This window comes from Ambystoma mexicanum, chromosome 8 (genome assembly GCF_040938575.1).
Source record: "Ambystoma mexicanum isolate Mex_15411 chromosome 8, UKY_AmexF1_1, whole genome shotgun sequence".
In the NCBI taxonomy this organism is placed as follows: Eukaryota; Metazoa; Chordata; class Amphibia; order Caudata; family Ambystomatidae; genus Ambystoma; species Ambystoma mexicanum.
In genome coordinates, this window is record NC_090929.1 from 827,419,622 (window position 1) to 827,446,290 (window position 26,669).

At 41.5% G+C, this 26,669-nt stretch overlaps 1 protein-coding gene across 4 annotated transcripts in view; it reads right to left on the reverse strand.

Annotated features, from left to right (window-relative positions):
• LOC138472491 (cGMP-dependent protein kinase 2-like) overlaps nt 1–26,669 on the reverse strand; it is a 2,724,950-nt gene that overhangs the window by 616,713 nt on the left and 2,081,568 nt on the right. For 2 of the 4 annotated variants that reach the window (XM_069610703.1, XM_069610701.1), the window contains exon 14: nt 22,084–22,225. In XM_069610703.1, coding sequence (XP_069466804.1) covers nt 22,084–22,225 — 142 coding nt within the window. Of the gene's footprint in view, nt 1–22,038; nt 22,226–26,669 lie in introns of all 4 variants that reach the window. The other 2 variants (XM_069610702.1, XM_069610700.1) reach the window with 1 other exon arrangement.

Consider the following 26,669-nt stretch of genomic DNA (forward strand, 5'->3'; position numbering starts at 1 on the left):
TCAGGAGAAACAATTGATACAATACTACCACTGTAAAAAACACAAAGATACAACAATTATATGTAGTAATCCACTTGCCTATACTGGCTGGCTCAAGCCTACAACATGCAATTGTTTGTACCATCAGTTACATTTAAAATACATAAGAGGCACCATGTAGTGGTAAATCCCAAGGTGTCCCCATTGTTCCAGAGTATCCAAAAGAGGGTTTGGGAAGCCCTAAAACCAAAACAGTCCACTGTGTCTCGAGTGGAGTTGCACCGCCACCGTGTGAAGGACCAGAGACACCAAAACCCAACACAGAGGTCAAAAGGGGCCAAACTGACCTGACTCGCAATGTCATATGCTCTAAATAGTCAAACCCGTAACTGTGACTCAGGGAAATTCAACAGGATTTCTAAATCTGAAATGACATGTTAAACATCATAAGTTAAAGAGCCATACATTCAGTGCTGCCTTAGAGCATTACAAAGAGCCAATCCACTTAAGTGTGAGTGACCCGCCGCTCAGCCCGAGAAACAAGACTGGAATTCTTCAGTGATCGAACAGCTGTTGCCGATATTGATGTTAACTCAGCACAGATGAATCAAAATGTATTTTTGTCTGTCCGGGAAAAACAAAAATAAATGGGGGGGCGGTTAGTTGCCTCAATGACATGGGATTATACTGTTGTTCATAAAAAGACCCCATGTTCACTTAAAAGGCTGCAGTAGCTATGTAATAAATTGTACTTTGTACTCGCATTAAAGTTAGTTTAGTTGGGCATATACTCTTAATTAAATTATTATGTCCCCTTAACTGAAACTTGCCGTGGTTCCAATTGTGCCACTTAACATTGAGAACATTCATGTTTGTGATAGTATTAAGATGGAGGCACTGGTGTTTACAATAGTGAGCAAGTTCTGTTTATAAAATATATTGTCCATTTAACTGAAAATGCCCGTAGACCCAATTACACTGTTTTTCAGTGGGAACGCCTACATTTGCAATGGTGTGCATGTTTGCGTTGGAGTAAGGGCACACACGTTAGCAGTGGTGAGCAAAAATTGCTCAGATTGCTCGAATATAGCCCGGTTAACTAGCACTGTTCAACATGATATTTGCATCACTTAAATGCATGTACTTACGACTGGAGCCTGCTGGAGGTAGCCATACGGGCTGCCGAGGGCATATTCCGGTCAAAATCTCGGATGCGCAAATGTGTCGCAGTCACCAGCGGGAATCGGAACCGAGGTCTCTCCAAGAGTTTCTCGAATCGTATCGTGGTGGACCAATTGCATTTAAACGTTAAATGCATGGCGTAAGAAAAGGTTCCCTCAGCGATCATGTGATTGCTGGGGAAGCCCGTCACATGGTTCAGGACCATGTTGTTCTTAAAGGGGCCGTATAAATGTACCACCACATTCGGAAAAACGGTTTCTTGTAAGTAAACTTTATCGTGGACACAAACTCCAATTTTAAAACCCTCTCAATTAGACTTGGCACTAGATGGAAAAGCCCATCTTACTCAAAAAGATATATAAAAATAAAAATATAGTGTACAACAATTTAAGAGATCTCCAGCGAAATTATGATGATGCACAGGCCATATTGATGTTAAGGAGGAGCACTGTTGTTGTTGGAGTCGCAGTGTACTGGACCGCAAAAACTGCATGTTATTTAAGGTATATGCAACAATTGTAATTATTGATTGTGATTACTGAACCGATTGAGGTCAAAATTGGCTGGAACAAAATAGTTGTTGTTACGCGTCCCAAAGGCCAATTAAATGTTGCTCTCGTAATGTGTTCAATGGCAGGTGCTATATGTTGTGTGAATCACATAGAGAGGCATTATATATGCCACATAACAGAGAGTGGGTGGTGTCAACGTGAGTTGAACTCCCAAGGTTCCAAAGTATTAAGTCCTTTGTCTAATGTTTTAAGATTAAAAATCCACAGTTTTTCTTTGCATGACAACTTGTTCTTGGTCTGAATAAGTCCACTAGTGACAATTTTTTCGACACAGAACCACGTTAGGTCTTCCACATTATGGCCTGTCTCCACGAAATGAAGAACCATAGGTGCATTAAGGTTGTGAGTTCGAATTTTTGAACGATGTCCATTGATACAAACATGTACCTCTCTTGAGGTTTTTCCTATATAGCATTTGTTGCAAGGGCATTGGACCGCATATACCACATTTTTGCTTTGACAAGTGGTGAAGGTCCTTAAATCCCATGTTTTTCCTTCTCCCACGAATATGGTCATTTTTCTTGAGTATTTGCAGGCTGTACACGAAGTACAAGGATAGTGTCTCACCACTGGGTTCAAGTTAATGGGCCTCATTACGACCCTGGCGGAAGACCATGGTGCTATTAGCACCATGGTCCATGCCGGTAAGTTACCGACTCCGCCATGGAGAAAGGGGGAATTACCACCCCATTACAAGGTTGGCGGGGTGGTAATTCCCCCTTCCTCCATGGCCCTTCCCCATTCCCATTTTTGCCCCATAGGGCTCAATGGGAATGGGGAAGGCGCTAAGTACGGTGCCACAATTTGCGGCACCATACTTAGCACCAAGGTCCCTTTACGGGTCCCTACTTTAACGGCTGGTAAAACCAGCCATTAAGGTCGGGTCCCACAAAGGGACCTCGTAATTAGGCGCTAACAGGTTAACGGCGCCGCAGCCTTTTACGGCACCGTTAACCCATTAGCGCCTGGGTTGTAATGTCTCTAATGAGGTGGCATTTTGGTGGAAGACGGTTAGCACGGGTTAGTTTTTGCCTCAAGTTTTTACCTTTCTTAAAGGCAAAGAGTGGTTTAGGCAATTTCATACCCGTCGAATTAAGGATTCTCCAGTTTTTCAGGATAATACCTTTAATCGCCTGGCTGTGCTGCCAAAAAGTGGAAACGCACACCAATTGTTCTTGGTCTGAAGTCCTGGTTTTCGGGCTGAGGAGTGTTTCACGATTCATATACCGTACTCGCTTCCTGGACTGTTTAACCAATTTCTTGGGGTATCCTTGTTCAATGAGCCTAGTTTACATGACCTCTGCATGTTTATTAAAGTTTGCCACATTTGAGCAATTGCGTCGAAGCCATAGGAACATGCCATATGGGAGATTGTATAATAAGCTTTTAGGATGTTGGCTGGAAAATTGAAGTGTGGTATTTCTTTGCGTTGTTTTCCTAAATAGCTCCAGTTGTATATGGTCGGATTCATTATAAATGGAGAGATCTAAGAACGAGATTCTCGTGGTGGAAAATTCGAAAGTGAAGTGTAAGTCATCATCCATTTGATTAAGCCAATTCACAAATTGTAGAAGTGTGTCCGCATTACCTTCCCAAATTAGTAAGATATCATCAATATATCTTCGATATAGCTTAATCTGTTGAAAAAATGGATTACTATGATGTAACACTTTCTTTTCTTCAAATAAGGCCATGAAAATAATTGCCAAGTTAGGAGCAAATGTACAGCCCATTGCAGTTCCCTTGCTCTGCAGAAGAAAGGTTTCTTTGAATTTAAAGAAACTATTTGCCAAAACCAAATCTGCAGCTTGACACAAAAATTGGGTTGGTACATTATGTGGTAAAGGGCACCTTATTATCATTATCATTACATTATCAAACATCACACCAGTTGCAACAATGTAACTTTCAGTGTGGAAAGTGAAGGTAAACTGTATGCATTCTTCAGCACTAAGGAAGGAAATGTTGACACTAGCAGAATCTCTTGACATGAATGCCTCAATTAAAGAGGGCAGCACTCAGGAAGCTTCCAAGATAGCAATACTGCATTGTCTGCAGTTGGAGCAGTTTTGGCGCATTTGTAGCGCAACCTTATTTTGAGTGGGTATTAGGACTGTGAAGGTCGCTGCCTTCAAAAATGCTGTGCCAGCACCAGCATTTGTCTGTAGAAGCATCTACACTTGGAGCTGTTTTAGCCCATTCTTAGACCAGAAAAAGTTGTGAGAGGGCCTTGGTTCCATGAAGGGAACTCTCCAAGCTTTCTTCCTGAAAAAGCACTGTACATAGTGTGAGCAAACATCTGCTGCAAGGTCTGCCGTTGTGGCAGTTATAGCAGAATGAGGAAGTAAAGGGAGTAATTTATGAATGACTAACAAGTTTGTGCTATGAGCCACAAGAATTCACTGGAGAGCATCAGCAGGAGGCTGCACTTTACTGCAATATCTCTGAATGCAGCTTCATGAAAGGTAGCAGGGTGTGTGATAATGTAGCATGGAGCAAGTGCCCATCTTTGTAATTCAACTTAAGTTTCCGGCTCTAAATGGACTGCAGATCAGGCACCAGGCCATTATTCCCCCTCTTATTCTTATCATTTGCATCCCTTTAAAAATACCATGCTCTTTGTGACTTATGGTCTTAAGCCTCTGATTTGTAGGCGGTGATTGATAGAACTGATGATTGTAAGGTTGCATGTTTAAGAAGGTGCAAGAGAGTTAAATGCTAAGAATCGTGAGACAAGATTAAGAGTCCAATAGAATAATAATCCAAGATGGTAGGCCAGCAGGAAAACTATTGACTAGTCTTTTTTGTGCTTGCTTCAAACCTTTTTGTAGCATTGTGAGATGTGCAATCAGGTACCTGGAAGTCAAACTGCCTGTTTTATGGTGGCGTTGTAGAACTTTTATGGACCTCTAAGCACCTACATTGTTTATACAGCCATGACTAATGAAGGGTTCCGGTTGGAACCCAGGATCTCTTTTGTAACTTGAGAGGTGTGAGCTGGAGAGGGCTAATGGGGTTGGAGGGCTGATTTTCAAAATGTCCCATCTCTCATTTGTTAATCAAACTAGCCTTTTGGGTGACCAAGGACAATATAGTTTGTATGGCCAACACACCGGCCATAATGAAACAATAAGAGTTGATCTAACACATTCAGGTACCCTACCAGTGGCTGAGGGCCTCATTTAGGAACTTGAAAGGTATGGGGGTAATACCATCTGCATGAACAAAGACTGCAACTAAAACCTCCGGAAAGTATTCCAAGCATAATATCTGGCAGAAAGAATGACCAAACATAATGCTGTTTCATGGTTGTTAACCTTTGCCCTAAAAAGTCAACTTTGATCTCGGCCTCAGTTCTTGAGGTGAACCTATCCTTCTCGACAATATTGAGTGTCTATTGAGTGATATTCCTAAACTTGGATTTAATACAATTGTTAAATTGTCAATACAATGCCTGGGAAGACCTCAGCAGTGTAGTGGGATTATACAGTATGATTCTGTCCACTGTCTAGAAACTAAAACCACCATTCAGAAACCTAATGATACTCCTGCAAAGACATAGAAAAACATCAGATTATTAGAAAAAAACCACCTAAAGCAAAACAAAAGCCCAGGCAAAGCACTACAACTAGAGCAAACATTGCTCAGGGTCAAAAATAAATTTAAAGAACATGATTTCTGCACTAGTGCAATTTTTTTCCCCAAGTGCTAATTTCACTTACACCAGTGCAACCTTGCTGTAATGCTTCTGTATGTGGCTATTGACAACTGAAATTTGAGGGCTGCATGTGCTGTTAGAAAAGATTTGAATAAGTGCATGGAATTTGTAATGACCTATATCTATGCACTATATATATATTGCTAATTTGTAACTCTTACTGTACAGAGAAATAGCCCTGATCTAATTACTCCTATCAAAACAATCATACCCTAGAATTTGGGAGAAGAAACGAGCTGTATTTAAATTGATACCTCGATACCAACACTCCCTGTGTTCTCATTCTGCTCGATCTCTCCTCTGCCTTTGACACTGTCAACCATGCCATCCTGCTCAACTGTCTCCGTGATAACCTGGGTATCACTGGTCAGGCTCTGGCCTGGCTGACTTCTTTCCTCTCCGATCGACCCTCCCAGGTCCAAATGGGCTCCTTCCTCTCTGACATCTTTTTCTCCACCTGTGGTGTCCCCCAGGGATCCAACCTCTCTCCCTGGCTTTTCAACCAGTATCTGGCACTCCTTGCCCACCGCATCGCCGCTCTCTGCCCCTACTTCCAGTGCTATGCAGACGATACCCAGCTCATCTTCAGGCTACCCTCAGCCTCCTCCTCTCCTTCCCTCATCTCCGACTGTCTGTCTGCTATCCATGAATGGTGCGCCGCCAATGACCTCTGCCTCAACGCCAGTAAGACTGAGATTCTACTCATCGGCACACCCACTCCCTCCTTCCCTGCAGCTCTCTGGCCGGCCTCCCTTGGCCCCCTTCCTGCCCCTACCTGCAAGGCTAAAAACCTCGGGGTCATCTTCGACTCCACACTCTCCTTCTCTCCTCATATATCTGACGTCTCTAAGAAGTCACACTACCAGCTGCACCTCCTCAGAGGTATTCTTCCCTTCCTCTCCTTCCCCCAGAAGCTCACTGTCTCTCGAGCCCTGGTTCTCTCAAGGCTGGACTACTGTAACAGCCTCTATCTTAATCTGCCTGCCTCCACTCTCCGCCCTCTGCAACTTATCCAGAACAGAACTGCGAGACTTGTCCTTGGCCTCAAGCCCAGGGACCGTATCTCTCCAGGACTGAAATCTCTTCACTGGCTCCCAGTGGCCGCGAGGATCAAGTTCAAAACCCTCTGCATTGTCCACAAGGCCTTCTGGGGCCTGGGACCAAAATACCTCCAACTCTCTCTTCCTAAATATCTTCCTTCACGAGCCCTTCGCTCATCCGTCTCCAACTCCCTCATGGTCAGCCGTTTCTCGAAGCAACGAGCTGGGGGTAGATCTCTCTCCGCAGCAGGGGCCTCCCTCTGGAACAGCCTTCCTGCCTCCCTGAAACTTGAGGAGAACCATCTCCGGTTCCGGAAGCACCTCAAAACCTTCCTCTTCGCTTCTGCCTTCTCTCTCCCTCTCCCCTGCTAATCCTGCTTAACTCCCCACTGAACTCAGCTCAAACCTGCATCTGGGCCACTCTCAGCAACCTCGGTCCAGGGCCCAGCCACTCTCCACCTGCACTGCCTCCCCGGCTCCCCCTGCACTGTGGGACTGTCACTGTATCCCTACAGCCCCTTTCCCAGCACTTGCTCTGCACTTACCTCGCACTTGCCACCAGCTGGCCCTTTCTATTTATTATTTATTATTATTTTATTTTATTATTTTTTTTATTTTTTTTTTTTTACGCTACTTACCTTGTACTGCACTTCCCCCCCCACCTCCTCCCCCCTGCACTTCCTCCTTTTCCCCTTACCTCAGCACTTGCGCGATCTGAATGACACCTGGCCTAGTAGGATCGTTTGTCTGTTTTCCCCTTGTTTCCCTCCCTCCCTGCCTCGTCGCGCCTTGAAACACTTGTGTATAGGCGCGTTACAAATACCATATCATATCATATCATATCATATCATACTTCTGTATTAATTAAAACAATAAATTGAGAGATTAAAGTTGGACTGATAACTTTCAATGCTGGGGACACCACACTCAATATTCCACATCAATAGAGGCAGCTTGTGTACAGAAATTAAAGACAACCTTCTGGCTATGATCTTACTGGCTACATTTACAATACTCACAAACATCCATAGATACATAAACACAAATCAAAAAACCTATTTTACAGAAGAGTAATACACTCTATAAAATAAACATACATATTATCATTGATGGTCAAATACAAAAAGACAAAAAACATTCATAGCAAACATTTTCCTGGAATAGAATTTACTTTGTTTTCTATTAAATCAAAAGTGTTCGCATTAGAGAAAATTGTTGATTTTCCTTTTCTAAAACTCAGACAACTCTACATGGTTGGACACCATTGGTTTCTAGCTTGGCACAGGATACAAGAATGTTTTGGTTTGGTTGACTTGGTTACACATGCTCTAAAGTCTTGGTTTCAGGTTAGATGTTTTAAGTCTGGAAAGCAAATATCGTAATGTATTAAAGTGTAGCACAAGCTTGATGTTATGAAATTGACATCGAAAATATATAAGTGGCCTATACGACACTGTGGTTATTTTCGGAATTGATGTTCCACAAATTTGTAATAAGGCACTTTCGGTTTTAGCATTTGCAGATGATATGGTTCTTGTGGCACATACTCCAAGAGCTTTGCAAATATTGATCGTAGACTATACAAGATATATAACTAACTTAGAATCAATGTTAAAGAGGTTGGAAATGGACTAAAAACAAAATGGACAAAGTTGTTTCTAAATACATAGCCAAACCTGGATTCAATCCGATATAGAACCAAGAAAGAAGGAAAATAAGGGGTTTGGCTTGTGCATGTGGATGAGGGAAAAAAATTGTATATAAGCAAAAGTTTGTATTTTTTTCCGCTGAATGCTTTAAATAAAAAAAAAATAAAAAAAAATAAAAAAATAACTAATTTAGACTTTAATGTAAATACTGAAAAGTCTGCAATTTTAGTCTGTAACCCAGGCAGAAAATCCATGAAAGTATACAAATATTTAGCAATAATTCACTCATACCACAGGTCACTGGTTTTGATTTATTGGGAAATGGTGTCAATAGGGTCGGAAATATCCTCCTCTAACTCCGAAGACACAGTCTCCCCTTCCGCCCCTTCCTCCTCACCTGAAGAGAACAACTTAGGGTCCTACTTCTTTTTCCTTCCCCGGACTGGTAACTCCTTTTTTTTGTGAAGAAATGGCCTGCCTCGGAAGGAAGCCACTATGACCACTAAGAATAAGTGGATCGGTGGCTCCTCTCCCGTGACCGCCTGGGAATGGGGAAAAAGCCTCTTGGCATAAAAAACCCCAAAAGGTGAATACTCCGTCCATAGTAGAAATGGATATTCAGGGAATATCTGAACCTCGAGGAGACGAGTGCTTGATTGGAAGGACCAATAAAGAAGGAGAAGTACACTGGCTAGGAAGTACAGTGCACGGACTGTCACTGGGCGGAAGAGCAGAGGAGGGTTTTATGACACGGGAATCGCAAAGGAGGTGAGCCCGAAGGACCGCGAGGAGAGCATGTAAGAGGAGGGAACAGGTAAGGGCGAGAGTACCGAAAACCAGGCAAGCCGAAGCGGTAGCGGGGGAGAGCGGAAGCAGGAAAGCCTGCGAAGGAGTAAGTGAGGAGGCAAGCAGAGAGTGGAATGAAAAGCCTCGGAAAAAGTAAGCAAAGCAGGAAGAAGGAGGAATGATAGCGGAGCACCGCTAAGGGAAAAAAGTATGTGAGCGCAACAACAAAGGAGAAATCCAGGTATGTTGCAACGCGTCCGCCACCGGAAACGAGCTAAAGGAAATACTCCTGGTGGTGGCCGCGTTACTAAACAACTAGACCGTTGAGTGAATAGTGTGAGAGTGCGTGGGGGGAAAATCAATGGAGGAACCATCTCCACCTATTCCAAACTCGCCACCTCCCTAAGGGCATGACAAATGGGCACATATATGAACAGATCTAAAGGGTGAAGCAGGCGATGGGTGGAGTTTCATGTTTTATGGCGATGTGTAAGCACCAACTTCTAAAGATGATCCTCGAGGTCTACAAGACAAAGTCTTAATCATTAGCTAAACATGGGACTACATTGTGGGTTTTACAAAAGATCTTTCCCTACAAACAGTGGAAAATCAATTTCTTTAAGAAATCTTTAGCTTTGCCTAGAGCTTCTTCTAATTATGCTGTACATCTAAAGTTAGACCAGCCATTATTGGAGGATGAGTGGTCTCTTGAACCTGTATTCCACTGGTTACATGTTAAGTATAATCCTGCAGCAGTTGTACCACAGTTTATCATCTTGAAAAAGAAAAATCTAAATCTGGATTTATATTGATTCCTTGGTTGAAACATGTAAAAAAAGTTGCTATCAAAAATAAATTATACCTCACATTTGAAATCTCTCTCTCTGTTAAATCAGCCTATGTACAGTGAATATTAAATGCATTGAAAATATCGGTTCATAAACAACAGAGCTGTTGAGGAATTGTCAAAACCTTTTAACAGTGGATTACAATTATTTGTACATATTTGGATTTTGGATTATCTTTCGTGGAAAAATAAACTGATAGATCGATTAGTTACCATGTTTTAACTGCATTCCACTATGAGCAGTAACTGCAGTATGCACAAGAACTCAGGTAAAACAAAAAGTGTCTACTTAGCTCTTCTCCAAGGAAAGACCTTCTGCATTTGATATTCATTAGGAAAATGATGATGTTCATAGTTTTAAGAGGAACTGGTTTTGCACAGTGTCGCCTAGCCTTATGTTTCTTGTTAAGAGTTCATTCTTCTTTTATTGTTTAGGTCCTTACCTATATACCGACGCCAAGCATTGAAGATGGGGAACAATCATCTGCTATCTTAATCATGGCCTTCATAACTGCCTTATTCTTATCTTGTTGTCTTCATTGTGTTATATATGATTAGGAAATTAATTGCTTGTTTCATGCATTTTCTAATGTCCTGATATAAATAATAATATGATGATAATGATGAAATAGTTAAAGAAACAGTAAGTTAACTTTAAATGACCTTATGGGTCCACTTAAAACAGAGTTCTAATCCTGGGCAACACTTTTTGCAAAAATGGTGCTGGTTATTTAAATTGACATTATTTTCTTGAGAATAAAGGGTAGAAATGAACCTCTTTCACATTCCACTTTGGGAAGTACACACCTATAATCAGGATGCTCTTTTTTGAAACTATGAATTTCACAGGACAAGAAGTCTATAAATCTGTGAAAATCTGTGGGTCATGTTGTATGCAATGCTGAAAAACTAATTTATAATTTGCTCCTTTGAAGAATTAATGAATAATCAGTCATTGCCAGAGAGTAATATGCCCTGCACAACTTTACATTTTAGAACTTTCAATTTTATATATACTTCCAAAAAGTTTCATTTACAGACCGAGTGCTCTTTTAGTGACATAGCTTTTAAACACGGTCCCCGAACATGCTTTCATTTGCTATCTGAGATGTAATACATTCTTGGGACATCTATATAAATGCTCTGGGGTTATTATACTGACTTTTTGTTTGTCTTTTAAAGGCTTAGAAATATAGGGAAATCGAAATCCCAAGGCAACCCCACCAGGTAAACTCTGTCTGTCTCCATTCCAAATCACTCTGAAGCAATCTGTTCTGTTTTGGGAAATTCTTCTGCTTTGAACTGCCTCTGGAGAAGCCCTTCTTAAGGATGTTTCCATTAGCTCCATATAGGTGGACCTGTGCCATCAGTGAGACCGCTATATTCAGAATATCAAGATAATTCTGAATTCAGAGTCATCCCTCATGTTTCTGTTGCTGCAGACATAACAAAAGTATTAAAATATGCAAATGTATTGATAATCTATACATTTAAATATATCCTGCTTTCATGCATGTGCACAGGGCCGCTCTGCTGAATTCAAATTTAATCTTGTTTTTTAAATAGAACAACTGGTACAAAAATGAAAGTATTTTGTTCTTTGCCAATTTAAATGCATGTTCTTTCCAATGCTGTGCATGACATGTTTTGTTGGGGTCTTAATATTAACAGACCACTTCTTTGAGACAAAACAAATCATTTTACTAGTGCATTTAATGCACACATAGGGCCTCATTATGAGGAAGGCGGTAGGGGGTTAACGGGGCCGGTAGAGCTGCCGGCCCGTTAACCCCCTACTGCATCATTACGAGGTCTCCTCGCGGGACCCGCTAAGGATGCCTGGTAAAACCAGGCTTCCTTAGCGGGTCCTGCGAGCAGACCAGGATGCAAACAACGTGCCCGTTGTTTGCATCCTCCCCATTCCCATTGAGCTCTATGGGGGCTCGAATGGGAATGGGGATGTACAGGGTCCGGGTTCCCAAGGTCGGAATGGCCCGGTATTTCCCCATTCAGGGAACCCAGACCCAGTACCCAGAATGGGGGTAGCGATGCCGCAAATAGCGGCACGGCTACCTCCAATTTCATAATGAGGCCCATTACAGAAACTGGAGTGCTCTACCAGTTTAAAGTTCTAGGCTTATTCAGACATCTGTTCCTCTTAAGTTGTCATTACTGGGTGGTCCATGAAAATCTTGAATTTGGAATGTTTTTCCTATTGTTATTGTCTTTTGCATACACACCTTTGTCCTTGGCAGATACAGCTGTGTCCAGTCGCTGTGATTGGTAATGGGCTCTTTTTTAATGAAAACATGACACTTGCATTCATTGTGTCAAGAGAACTAAGTTCTGCTTAAACACACATTTTAGATTTTACCAGAGTTCGGACTAAGTTGACCATTTTGAGGTTACATGTATAAAGGAAAAAATGCTCTTTGTGTAATGTTTACCAGTATTGACAATTCAATTGAGAGTAGGCATGTCAACAGCATACTCAATTTATATATAACTTATAATATGCATTCTTCCTATTGTCTCCTTGCAGAATATTAAAACATAATTTGTATACATCTGCATATTATTTATGCAACATGGCTGCATAAAACACACAAAATGTTTGGCATTGGCTATTTGTGTTTTGAAAGACAACACTTATTCCTGTTATATTTGACATTAAGCTACATGATATTTAAGTACAAAGTCATTTCAAATGAACCTTGTATAATGAAACACAATCCATTTATGACAATAGATTTGATAAAAGCTAAGACGCAGGAGGTACATATTTAAAACATGGGAAGCTTCTTGTAAGATAGTTGCAAGAACCATAACGTGTTTTGGAATGTTGTCACAGAGCGATCTAGGCAGAAAATCAACACTCACTGTTGCAATATTTCTTAGGATAGATGGCATAATAATTTCTGTAACCTTTATGAAACCAGGGCTGTTTGTTCTACTAGATTAGAGATTAAGACTCACAGCACACTCAATGCCAAAGCGTCATGCAGTACCGCCAGTAAAATACTCCATTTTTTGAAATTATAAAAGCATTAAATCCACAAAAACAAGATAAAGTGCTTGGCTTGGATAACATGCAGGCCAATCTATGGACAAATAATATTTGTATTTGTTCTCCCTTGCATGTAACATTGTACAATTGTATGAACACAACATTTACATTACCTACGTTTTGAAAGAGAGGGAACATTGTTCCCGTCTTTAAGAACAGGGAAAAAAGAGGCACCTCAAACTACTGGCCTATTTCTTTGTCAGACCCCCTTACTAAAACATCTGGGAACATTGTGCTTCAGAGGTTAGAAAATTGTTGTACTCAGTGAAACATCATAACTCATTCTCGGGCAGGCTTCCACAGCAAAGTTTCTACTATAAATCAAGTTGTTAAACAAAGTCTATTGCTACAGAAATATGTTTTTGTCATCCGTCACTCTATTTCATTTTTGTAGATTTAAAAACTGTGTTCGCTATGCTCCCTCAAAATACTATATTGGAAGCTGTTGTCTTATTCTTTCACTCCACCTGAAGTTATGTAAGTGATTGATTCACTCTAAAGTGACAACTTTGCCATTGTGTGCTGAAGACCCAGCCATAACATACACAGCCTTTCACAGAAACACTGGGTTTAAAGCAGGGGTGCATCTTGGCGCCCTTACTTTTTTGCCACATCATTAACAACATAGCTATTACTATTTCAGGGCTGTTGCTGGTTTGCTGACCTTGTATGGAGAAAAGCTGGGGCTATTTCTGTTTGCAGGTGATTTGATTCTTGTCTCAAAGAGCACTGCTGGCCTGCAGTATCAACTTAATATTTTCTACAAAATGTATGCTTTAAAATGCTTGCCTGCTAACATGACTACAACCAAATCTATGTCTTCTAATACAAGGCACCACCCAAGGTTATCCACACATATTAATTGTGTGCGACTAGAACAGGTGGAGCATTTGACTATATGTTTGTGAACATTAGTTGTGATGCCAGATTGGGTCCTCAGCAAGTCAACAGCAATGTGATCCTCTCCAGACATTCTGGAGGTCTGTAGAATGAAATATAAGATAAAATGGCCAAGTCACCCATAATATGTATTTGTAGAAACACAGAGTGGCACGAGTAACTTTGTGAGCAAGCTGCACACTCCTCTTTTAAAGACAGTACCTGCATCTACCATGCTTGCCCTGAACTGCATCTGCTGATAGCAGGCTATACAGAGGAGTCCTGTCTGAGCCTTCTCGCACTCTCTTATCCTATCTGGTGGTAGAATTTCATTGTCTGCATAGGCATTGCAGTGCACTAGAGGAAGGTAAGTGCCACCAGTTATTGTATACTTCAAAAAGTGGTATATCAGATTTTCACATGGCATGTTGGTCGGTTCAAATATATGAGATTATCGATACTTGAAATTCTGTTGTTAGAGTTCAACATGCCCAATTTGAAGAAGGACATGCAACTGTGAACTGTTCATCCTGTTTCCATAATCTCAGACACTAGCGGGTATTGTTTGTTCTCTGCTTACTAATGGCTCGTACACATAGGTACCAACAAGACGGATTCTTGCTGGACATGATGTGGACAAGTGTGCAATTCACACATAATGTAAATTCCAACAAGATTGAAAGTAGTGTGTGTGCATCATTGATGGATGAATGTGCATCTAGTACTGATTGCCGCTGGTGGGTAATTTTCTGCAGCTCTTCTGGAGTTTACATTCAACGTTGTCCTCCGCTTAGCAGGAAAAATAACACACCATAACTTTCCTTATTCACTAAAGTGCTCTGTGTATATTTATATATCTTCCCTCGCCCTAAAACAATGCCATAATGTCGAATATTATCATCCCAAATGAACCATAGGGGTGTTCAATCGAAAATATTTGGTAATTAATTGCTAACAGGTGTCTTTGATTTTTAGAAGTGTTTTAGAATGTTAGGGGTGGATCTTAGACATATATACTATTTGTTGATGAGATAGATTTTACTTTTATGGGGCGGTATGAGGCTATTTTACAGAGCCAGGTATAAGTAGTAATGACATTTTGTGTTTGAAAGGATGCATAAGGTTTTCTGTAAAATGTGTACCAGTATAAACATACAATTACTTGTATATCTAATCTATGTAAACTGCTCTCCAATTCCCTCCCTAATCTTAGTTATCAGGTACCAGTTGTAGCTTCTGCAATCGAATTCAATTCAAGTTGTAGCTCTTTTTAAAATTCTTTTCTACTGAACACCAGGCCCAACTGGAAAACTTGACACAGAGCTTCACCCTGCACTAATTACGTTTCAAGCTTCTCAAGTTATGTTGAGAAAAAATACCATGTCCATTCCGATTTTCTTGTGTCCATTTTGTATTGTGATTGACTCATAATATTGCGGCCAGCTCCAGAATAGTCCACAGGCACTGAGACATGCAGAAATAAAGTCTCTGTATGTGTGCACGGCTTCAGGCATTTTGGTCAGCTTTCTAAGACAGAGCAGGACACCGATTCCATGCAGAGAAAATGACAGATGTGCTCATTGCGAGTCTGGCAGTAACTGAAAATAAAACCTGAAGATAATGGAATTATCTCTAGTACTTTCATTAATTAATATTCCTGATTAGGAGATGCAAACCCAACAGCAGGTAATATGTAGTGATGTGCTTCCTTCCTGCTCTGTGTTCTAGGTATGGAATGCTGTCGACGTTTGTCCTGCTGAGTGCTCCTGAAATGGCAGTTGTGGATAGGCTGCTGGAGTGCAAGGGTATGCCCATCGACATCCCTTACCTATGTGTGTGTACTGCGATAATTGTGCAGTTTTACCATCCTGATCCTGTAACTGACAATATGGACGCTTTCCTTTTCTAGACCTGGCTCCTGGTCATCCTGTAAAGGACACACCATTTGCAACTAGAAGAACCTACTGCAGCCTGCCTGCTACATTTGCTCTGCTAGGGGGCAGCCTAGTGACATCCAACACCCCACAAGAAGATAAGTACCCTCTCCCTGGTTTAGGGCATGCACTAGTCCCCTGCGCCTCGCTGTCAGATGCTACTTATTACAACATCCAGAGAGGTTTATAGTCATTGCCTCAAATGTAAGACTATCGAATGCCTGACCATAGAAAAAAATGCATCGAAAAAAAAGCATCAAATGCATTTCTTTTTCATTTTTCTTAATGGGGGGTCCCCCCCAACCACCCTTTTTTAACCTTTAAAACCCATTATAATTCAAATAAAGCGTTAACCTTTAAAAAAAAATGCATTTGATGCTTTTTTTCGATGCTTTTTTTCTATGGTAAGGCATTCGATGGTCTTGCATTCGGCGCAATGACTAGATACCTCCAGAGAGCATACCTATTACCTGCCAAGCCGCACGATAAAGCAGCTAGGATCTTGCTATGCCGGCCTACTGGATTCATCTGGAAGAGCTGCTTCCTATGCTGCCAACCACGGTTCTGCCACTGCTTGCCTGCTGCCGTGCTGCTAATGATGATACAACGGATTTGTTGCAGCTTCAACTAAATACTGATATGATATTTTGGGTGAGAAGCACCATAATTATTCCACTACTTTTGTCCCTCCAGCATTAACTGCCATGCTGCCCCTTGTTGCAATGCCTTGTTACGCTAAAGTATGGAGGGTGTATACGTGGCTCACACACGCATCTGGCCACTGCTGTGTTTCCTCGGGACCACTGCCCGACATGTTCTGCTATTGCCCAGGTGCACAGTGTCGTCCCTTCAGTGGCTTGCGGATGGTGATCTCAAGTGATTGTGCAGGCTTTGTTTCCTGAGCCTCCAGCCACCTGCAGTGCCCTTTGCAATACTGGGGCACTGGGGCATGACAGAAAGGGCTGTGGAACCAGCCGCTTTGTAGAGAAGGCAGCACCAGGCAGAAGAGAGCGTCTTTCTAATGCAGCTGCAGTGCTGCTGGTGACGTCGATGAGGGCCGAGTGGAGTGGCATATGCAGCACCACCAGCTGCTCCATGTGGGGCACCAGAATGTCCCTGCATCCCACACACCATGCTATGAGGGTGAGTGTCCACTGGGAGAACTGTGTGGCAATGCTTGTCGGCGCTAAAGGCCTCTGAGCTGCTACGCCCATAAAGAGCGTTGAGTGCAGTTGCTGCCATACCGCCCAGCTTGGATGGGCACACGCTGTTCCTGTTTAGAGGTTCAGATGGATAAAGCAGGTACTCTTTTGGACGTAGATTAAGATGGGTTTGCTGTAAGCATAGGCCGTTAACATGGTACCTGGCTGTTTTATAAGAACAGGTGATGCTGTAGAGTAGTTATCTTTACATTTTTATTAAGCAGAAACGGGTCAATAATTCGGTAGATCCGTGGTGGTTGTTTGTCCTACTTGTAATGTGAGGCTTAGGAGGGATGATCTGTAGCTACTAATGTGTGCAGTGAATTCTTATTGGTGATGTCAGTTCAGTTTAACGTGCTCTCTCCCACAGGTAAAGATCTCCTGGCGGACGCTAAGTTTGACTATGCACCTTGTGGGCTTTATTTACTTGTAGCTACGGCTACCTACGTCTATTGTTACCTACTTATTGGCTGGTGGGTTGGTGCAACAGCAATGTTATGTCATTTTCTGGGACTGGTTTCCTGACTTCTGCCTAACTGGGTACAGGGCTTGGTGATGGTCTTAGTGTGATTTGTATAGGTTGTTGCTAGCCCTTTTTATGTGCTGCATTTACTTGGGGTCTATTCACTACGTATGTACCGTTCTTTCTTTGTGTGTGTTAGCGTGGGGTTTTAGACACCATTTGAATTTCTCCTGCAGCTGCAGGAGTGCTTTGTGTGGCTGGGTAGCATGGAACTTAGGGCAGGATGCACAGTGGATATGCCTAGCTGGTTCTGTGCCTCTTATTTGTGGTATGGCATCCCAGTTGCCGGCAGTTGTTATGGGTGCAGGGCCAGGTACTAACTATATGGCTCCTGGTATTTGTAGTGTGCTTGCTTATTGCAGGGTGGTTGCCTGACTGTAAACTGCTTCGGTTCGGTTAGTTGAATGTGGACTGTTTGGCTTTGACATGGTATCTTGAATTATTTTGTACTGAGTATTACCACCCGCTTGTCTGTACATATGCTTGTTTTGTCATGAGTGTTGGTAGGGTGAGATGTTTGTCCCTCTGTTCTGTAGGACATGTGCTCTTTGCTACATGTAAGGACGTTTGGAGGGTGCTAGACAGGGGTGGAGTGATGCTCATTTCCTTGAAACGAGTTGACAATTGGAGTTGAAGCTGCAGAAGTGTAACTGGAAATGTTGACTATGCACTGGTGGGGGCAGATTAGGGACTGTTGGTTCATGTTGAGGAGTTTAGGGTTTTCATTGGTTGGACTGTGTGAGTATTGTTGTATACTGTTCTACCCATTGCTTGCTATAGTCCCTTTCAATATGCTTGAAATGTCAGTTGTTATAAGGGGGAGCTATGTTGTGATGCAATTTCTTCCTGCTCTGTCTTCCCTGCTTTAGTGGTGATTTGTTGGATGTTCTACGTATGGAATGCTAGGGATTTGTCACCTGCTGAGTGTTTTGGAATGGCAGTTGGAGAGAGGCTGCTGGAGTGAGACAGTATGCTGGTGGTTGTCCTTCACTCATGTCTTTGTCCCGGGTTACCAATGGGGCTTTGCTATTCTGATCCTTTAACTGTCAATAAAGAAGCTTTTCTTTTCTACACCTGGCTCCTGGTCATCTTGTGAAGAATTCAACATTATACCTCCAGCATATGTGTCAAAAGTATTACCTCCAACGAAATGGAATAATCACCGCCAGTGCAATTACCTCCAGAGGTAATTCCTCCATTTCACAATGCGTTTCTTGGGGCCTTTGGAAAGGTCATTATTAGGTGGCAATTCCACAAATTACCAGTGGTGGAAAGTGTATTTCTGTTTTGAGGAATAGATACCTCCAAACTCAAAATAAGGTCAAGTGTCCTGTGTGGGAGGAGGGGGTACTGGAGCCCCCCTCCATTCCGAGGTAACACACACTTCCTGGGTAGGCCCTGATGCGGCTGCTTTGGGTTCAAGGCCCCAGCCCCGGAGCACCCGCGCGGGAATACCCCTAGGAACTGTGACCCGTGAGGGCAGTTCACACCCGAGTCAAACCACACTCCCTTTTGTGTGCCACCGACTCCATTTTGTTTCCACCTAATGGCAGGCCAGCCATGAAATTAGAACACAGGCCGCAGCTCGCCCCTCAAGGCACGCACAGCGAACAACCTACTCCCTCCCACCTCCTCCCCTCTGTCATCTCTGCAGCCGTCCGGTTCTCATGGGAGACTGGCCGCGCGAATGCAACAAACTTCACACTGTATATTCAGTCTTCCGTCTTACCTCATTGACCCTGCTACTGCCCAGCTCAAGGCCTGGATGCAAAGAGTCTTTCATTTCTATAAACCTGCCCCCACCATGCAGACCCAGGCCACAAAGAATACCATCCCTAAAATCCTTTGAACAGCTAAAGACTGACCCCTGAGTATGTAATGTTTATTTGTGCTCTAATATGAAAATAGAAGTGCCTTTCTTCGTTAAAATTAGTTGTTCATGAACTATTTTCATTATATGTGGAATCTTGAAAGGGTCCCTGTAAATAATAGCATATCAATGTGTTGCATGACATGTCTAATCAAAGCACTAACGTTAGAGCCCAGCAAGAAGTATATTAAGATGTAGTATGAAGTTTAACAGAAATAGATTGTAAACACGAAATGTATGGTGTAACATAATAACTGCACATAGCTACCTCATTTTTGAGTTCTATACATGCATAACATTGTGTAAAAGCAATTAAGCAATCGGATGCCATAACAAGTATGATTTTATTATGATAATGTGTATTATGGCCTGCATGTAAAGAATCTGGTAATGGACTTTTAATCTCGTATGGAAAATAACTGGTGCATACATGCATTTTTGCTATGAGTTGTATAACAATGAGAGCACCCAGCCAAATAGAAACAATAACGTGTTCTAAACGATCATAATCATAATGTAACAATTATGTGTAAAAGAGCCTTTATGTAAATAAATGCTTCAGGAGATTCTGTCTCCCCATGCAATGCAGAACTGCACTGCGAAGGTGTTTCGATTCTCCTCCACCCCTCATGGTGCCAAGACAGATTAGCAGATACTTAATGATGTTTAGACAACCAGCCTTTAACCCCCACAGTAAGACTTATGACCATTGTGGTATGTGCCTTTGTGACCCATTCTTTAATGTGTAATTTAGGCCTTAGATTAAGAGCCCTCTTTGTTGTGTACCAGATGGACATTCTAGATAACACTGTGATCTCAAAGACTTGGCCCCTTAAAGAGTATATCTTGTATCACAATAACACTCAGTTAAGCTGCTCACTAATAGATCTAGTACTGAGCTAAGGAAATGCACTATAACCTATGCCCAATGGTAGTTAACCTGCATTTGAGAAATGTCTTTCCTTTGGTGTCAAGATTCACAGGTCTTAGAATCTGCCAGACAAGATAAATTGTAATATTGGATCAACGGAAATGTGTGGCCACAAGGGCAAATGTCAAGTGTCTATTGATATGTAACACTACACAAGTTGCCAACACAGCATGCCAATCCGATGAGCCCAGCTGACCGATTGACCTGGAAAGCATTGTCACCGCACCACGTGAATTCGCACCAACCGCAGCGAACCGACCATATAGCACCTGCCCCTAGTGACCAATCCCAACCCTTCATGTGCCCTTAGGGTTCATTCTACTAGATGATGCAAAAGCTGTCTCAGTGTGAGCAGAGGAGATCCTGCTTGCCCTATCTTAGATAAACGATTGTTGATATCACATGCACTTGGTCTTGGTCTCATTCCCTCTGGGGATGTGTCCTGTTTGACTCTTATTGTGAGAATTAAGTGCATTTCTGGGGTCTTCTCCCTTTCAGTCCCTACTCACATCTGATTTTGATGTCTATGGGAAGATTGGAATCCATACACATGCCATTTGTTTGTTTTTTCACCTGCAAAAAAGGAGGCAGAATTCGTAGGGATTTGATGTAATGAAAGGAGTAATGTTTGCACAGCATTACTGATGTGTGCAGGGAGATAATCTCCTACCAAGGAGGATAAATCCAATAGGAACCTAAGGGTCTGACCCAATTTCAGTGCCATCTACCACTCCAGAGAGAAAAAGTTTCAAATCTGCTGGATTTTAAAGTGGCAGGCGCAATTGCAGAGACAGTCCCCTCTAAGAGTCATCAGCAGCATCAAAAGATACTACAGGAGTTCTACTGCAGAACGGTTGGAGATGCATGGCATATCCCAAGAGGTCTTTGTGTGAAAACACAAGTCCCTGTGATGTAACCGAGTGCATCTAATCATGTACGGAGCATAGCAAAAATGTCCCACACACATCCAAAATTAATCTAGAGCAAATCTCAATTGAAGAAATTGGAAGAGATCCAGTGTAACCCTAAAATACTGAGGCCTTTTACTATAGTGTTCCAGTGCAGAGCACAGTTGAACCCTCTGCAAAGTCTCAAAGTTAAATAGACACAACACACTATCACTTTTTGAGGGGGTTTGAAATGTCATGGATTAGTGGAAACAAGTTCTCTTCGTTTTTCCCCAATCTGTGAAAGTATTGTCAGGATTCCCCTGATGGAGCAGAACCCAGAGCAGGAAAGACTCTTGCCATGCTTCCCCACTCTGCGAAGAGAGCTGACAGCAGCTCTGCCCACATCCTGTTTTCATGCTGGCAGAGAGACTTCAATCTCTCAAAAGTTCTTTATGATTTTTACAACTGCAAAAACAGGTAGAATACATAAGGAATAATTGTAATATTGACCACAATGTTCAAACATGGCAGCCACCATAACTGCTTTTTCCATCCAGGATATTAACATCATGTTAACATGGGACGCACCTGGATTTCTGTGCTTTCTACCACCCCCAACTGGAAATGAACATCAATAGAGAGGATCATGCAGGCGAACATGGTGGTGGTGTTAGTCTGCTCTGCTGAGTGCATAACCATTTCAAAATGAGCCTGCAGAAATTGCCCTCTTTTGTGCAAAGCACAAATGGAACTTTCAAACCCAGGTTATATGTGCTGGCTTGGTACATAGAAATGGTATATTAAAACAGTTTTCATCCAATGGCATCCATTTTCTGAGAATGCATTACATATTGTAACCCCACGGATTAGAATAAATGCAAGATTTTCACCATTTCTTCCAACAATGCTTTCAGGCCAACTAACAATTTTCACATAGCCATTAGAATCCAGAAGCAGATTTGCACATACCATTTTCACATAGCCATCAGAATCCAGAAGCAGATTTTCACATACCATTTTCACATAGCCATCAGAATCCAGAAGCAGATTTTCTGGTTTCAGGTCCCTGTAGACGATCCCTCGGTTGTGCAGGTAATCGAATGCTTCTAGGACGCAGCCAACACAGAACCGTGCTGTCCCCTCATCAAAGAAGGACCTGCGAGTGAATGGAAAGTGTAGAGCGTAATTAACATAAGAGAATATTCTAGTCAGTGCACTCACTCAATGCAAAGAGCAATGGATGTATTTATTTATATATTGGGCGTGTATGTTGATTTCAACATGCCATTTGAGAGCACATGGCCGTCAGCTGATTAAATCCGAAGAAGACAAATAGGGGCATGAGACGGAATATATGTGGATAGTGTGAGAGATTTGCTGCAACAGACAGGGATTTTCAGTGAATTGGTTGCCCAGCAGGCTACTGGATGCGGCTTTCCTCTTCTATCAACGACTTAGGGACTGAGCTCCGAAAGAATGTGAGTTGACCCATTAAGCATCTTCCTTGGAGGCAGTGCCACCACTCGGATATCCAATTGAAAACAAAGGAAAGACAACATTCACTAGTTGAATTCCATCTGATCAACGATGATGTTGTCACTCAGACGAAATCGAACCCTGCGATAGTTGATTGTGGTGGACCTTGCAGTGTGAGGTTTTGTTTTACGGATACAGGTCTTATGAAGCAATGGGTAGTACACTGGGTATTCTACTTTAGAAACCTATGTGCACATTTATGACAGCCAGAAAGAATGATCAATTGGCTTCCAATGACTGTGTGATGCCTGTTAGGACAATGTTTGAGTCCATGCTTCTGCATTAGCTTATACTTCATTTTCTTGGGTCTAAGTTCATTTGCCTGACAAAATAAGGACTAAATAAGGATCACCCAGCAAAGGTTTGAAACACTAGGTGACACTGATTTTTAGGGCTAACACCTTCAGACTATAGGGCTTATTTTCACAAGTGCTAAATATCCTGCAAGGCAATTAACATATGGGGATAAGCACTCTGCGTGTTAAGTATGCTCTGTGTAATTTTGCCCACAGGAACAGAGTCTAAAGTATGCTTAGCTTCTTAACACTGATGCACGCGGAAAATATGACAGCATCTCAACAAAGTTTTCATTTTGATGTGGGCAGCGTTGGTTTGGTCCCAGTGCATTTCTGCCCTCTTTTCATGCCTGACTCACTGTAACGCCTGCCAGCATGCACATACATTTCTGCCAGCAATACAACTTTTTTGTGCCCGTAGTATAAAACACGAAACCATCGGAATTACACTGATAGGGCCAAGATACGAAGTTTTTAGCACCTATGGGCTTTTCCATGTAATTTACACTGATTTTAAAATGACCCGAAATGCACGGGTAATCATTACAGACACAGGTACACGTGTATTTCTGACTCATAACTGTAAGAATCAAATCCTGAGCTTCCTCTAACCTTCTCAAATACATAAAGTGGGCCATCCACGAGCCAAACCTCACAAAACACTCATGACCAATCAAAACATCTCGCACAAGGTTTTGTTTATTTATGATGCAGATATCAATGGCAATGGAGTCTCAATACTATGTTTAGTATTGATTAACAAATGATTGATTCAATGTTCAGAAACTATCTAACAAATGATTGATTCAATGTTCAGAAACCATCGATTCATCAAAGATATTGATGTGACAAATGTTTTGACATAGGTTTCTGCTTATTTGCAATCTCTGTTATTCATGCCATATCTTCTACAATGTTTTAATGTTATGAGTATTTATTGTGATGATATACATGTGTTGTTTTCTAAACATGCATTTGATCAATAAAATGCACAGCTTTTAATTTGTATGTTAAAGATTCCAATTTTCTGAAGTTCCCTCCTACCTATGCATTTCCTTTCTTGTAAATTACAGTCTTTTTTTCCCAATTAGTAGGATTATTTTCATGTTTGTTGTATAACACCTCTCATCAGTTATTGAGCTTTATGAATTGCATTGATTGATATACATGGCAAAGCATCCTAGTTGTAACTGATCAAGTTCCTGTTTGCCACACATGAAGGCATACTATGTTGTCCCTCACCCAAAAAGCAGTAGAGAAACTTTACATTAGGGTCAAAGTTAATGTGCTGCGTGTCATCTGGGCCCCTATAACCCTGTCACTACAAACATAAGTTAAAGCATAAACAACTCTTCTGCTTTTATGATGTTATGTCATAATCAACATTTAGAACGTGTAATAGACAATTCTCAAAACTTAATACACAATACAACACACACAATAAAACAATGAAATATGCAACACACCAGGATTTACTGCTGCAAACGATTTAGGTCTATACATTTCTAACCATGATGCAACAATACAATCTAAGAGATGGAGCCTCTTAGCAAATGTGATTCACAGACTGCATCTTTCGATAATGTGTTACCATATCTGCAATGCAAGAGACAGACTAGTGTAACAATGTATTTAGCAACTTCTATTCACATGGGGAGTTCATCCTCCCAGGTAAAGCGCCATACAATATATAATTTGTCTGATTCAGTCTAGCCCTGTCTATGACTCATATAGAGCCACGTAGATCCCTTCCCCCTGTGCCACCTATAAGCCAAGAACCGGTCCGGGGTACAGAAAGAAAAACTTTGTATTAAATAATAGGTTTAATGAATATTTGCACCAAATGATTACACACACCACCTTCTCTGTGACACAAAACAAATCTTCAAAACAAAATCTCACTATTGTGATTTCACATTTGGGTCTCATGTACATGGAACACAGGCCAAATAAACTGTTCAACCCTCCTGTGCACAAAACCCCCTGAATGTCAAAAATTAAACAATACCTTGGAACAATACAAGATCATGAGCATTAGTATTCCTTGTTCAGGTTTAGATTTAAATCAACTCAACATTTCTCTATTTTCAAAAATACAAAAGGATACCACACTGGACATGCTAACTGCATTACAAAGACACCTGCAGCACTCTGTATGTTTAATTTCCCAACAGACATTTTGATAATATTCTGGATTTATAGAACCCTTCTTCATTCTACCTTCTGAAGCAATGCACATACAAAATCTCTCTTCTATCAGGGTCACTTTCTCACTCTTAGGAGAGAGTGTGCATTTTTCAATTAGGAACTACACTTTGTTTCATTTAGCAAAGCACTTCTCTACCCAGCACCAGAAAGCCAGCTATTCGGTTATATTCTACACCCCTCTGCTTAAAGGCCAGGTCTGAGAAAAGGTGAGATTACAAATTTTGTTTTTAGACAAGGACACCCCTTTCCTATAGTGAATTCTGAGGTTGACAAGGAAAATTGGTGTACCCAATTACATTAACAGACTATAGTTTATATTCCAACTGGGAGCTAGCTATAGGAGAATTAATTGTATTATTATTTATCAGAGTAAGGGTCTACTTCCATACCCCCTACCCATTAACTAATGGGAAGTATTAAATCAAACAAATCCCCACACTTGGTTCTTTTGGACAAAAAACTTACATTGGATTTATAGGTTTATCGCACAGGAAAGACATCAGCGTTTCAGGGCCCTCTCTTCGGGATGCACAGGGATTTGGTCAGGCACTTTAGTCATGGATCGCATTCATCCTTCTATTTTGCTCTCCTTGCAAAAATGCCAGCCTCTTTAGTCTTTCCCAATTGCCGTCTCCCAGGCAATGTTAAGTCTGCAGCATTTTTTAAATAGCTTCACCCAGATTAATTTAAGGCAGCTCTCCCAGGCAAGGTTAAACTCTTCACTAATCTTTCAGTATTCACCCAGATGATTTTATGCATTTTTCCCCTCTCTGGCTTGTGCATCTACTCTTTAACCAAAAAAGCCACACCTCTGAAATATAAAAAATAGAATGCGCTAGCTTATTATCCCTGAATCTTAATGTGGCTCATACAGCCCTCTCCACCCTCAAGGTTCAGCCCTCTCTGTGTATAGGCCTCTGGAGTTATGTAGTTGAACTGATGGAATGGATGAATCCACCCACTGGAGTCTCCATTTTACACTTTTCAATGTTTTACCTAAAAAGTTACTACATGGCAACTTTCTTCATTTTACACATAAACCTTACAACATATTTATTTGTGGGTTCCTCTAATCATGCTGCTCGTAATGAACTATCTCACGTCTCGGCAGGAGATTGCAGGTGCAAACAGCAATTATTTGCAGTTCATGCAAAAATTATAACAGTTATGAACATTACATTTTCTACCAGATACTTAATGTGTTAAGTTATCACATCCCTGATTCTCTGGTTTGTGACATTTTACTTGGTAGTTAGGAACACATTTCAGGTTGTAGCTTGTGATTCCAATGTCGAATTTTGATGGAGTGCCAACAGAACGACCTTGGAATAAGCTTTAAAATGATAGTTGAGTTATTTGTCTGTGACCTACGGTTCCTGAGAAAACAAACAAAATATGATACTTAATACAACTCGATAGCAAAATAGTCACATGCGTATTTGTATTTTCACATTACAACTCTTGAAGCCTAAATTAGTGGGCTGGCCACCGGCTTAGTTTCTTAGTGTTCCTGTCATGAAGTCCATTAGCATTCTTGTAAGGTTAAAGATCAGGCCATAG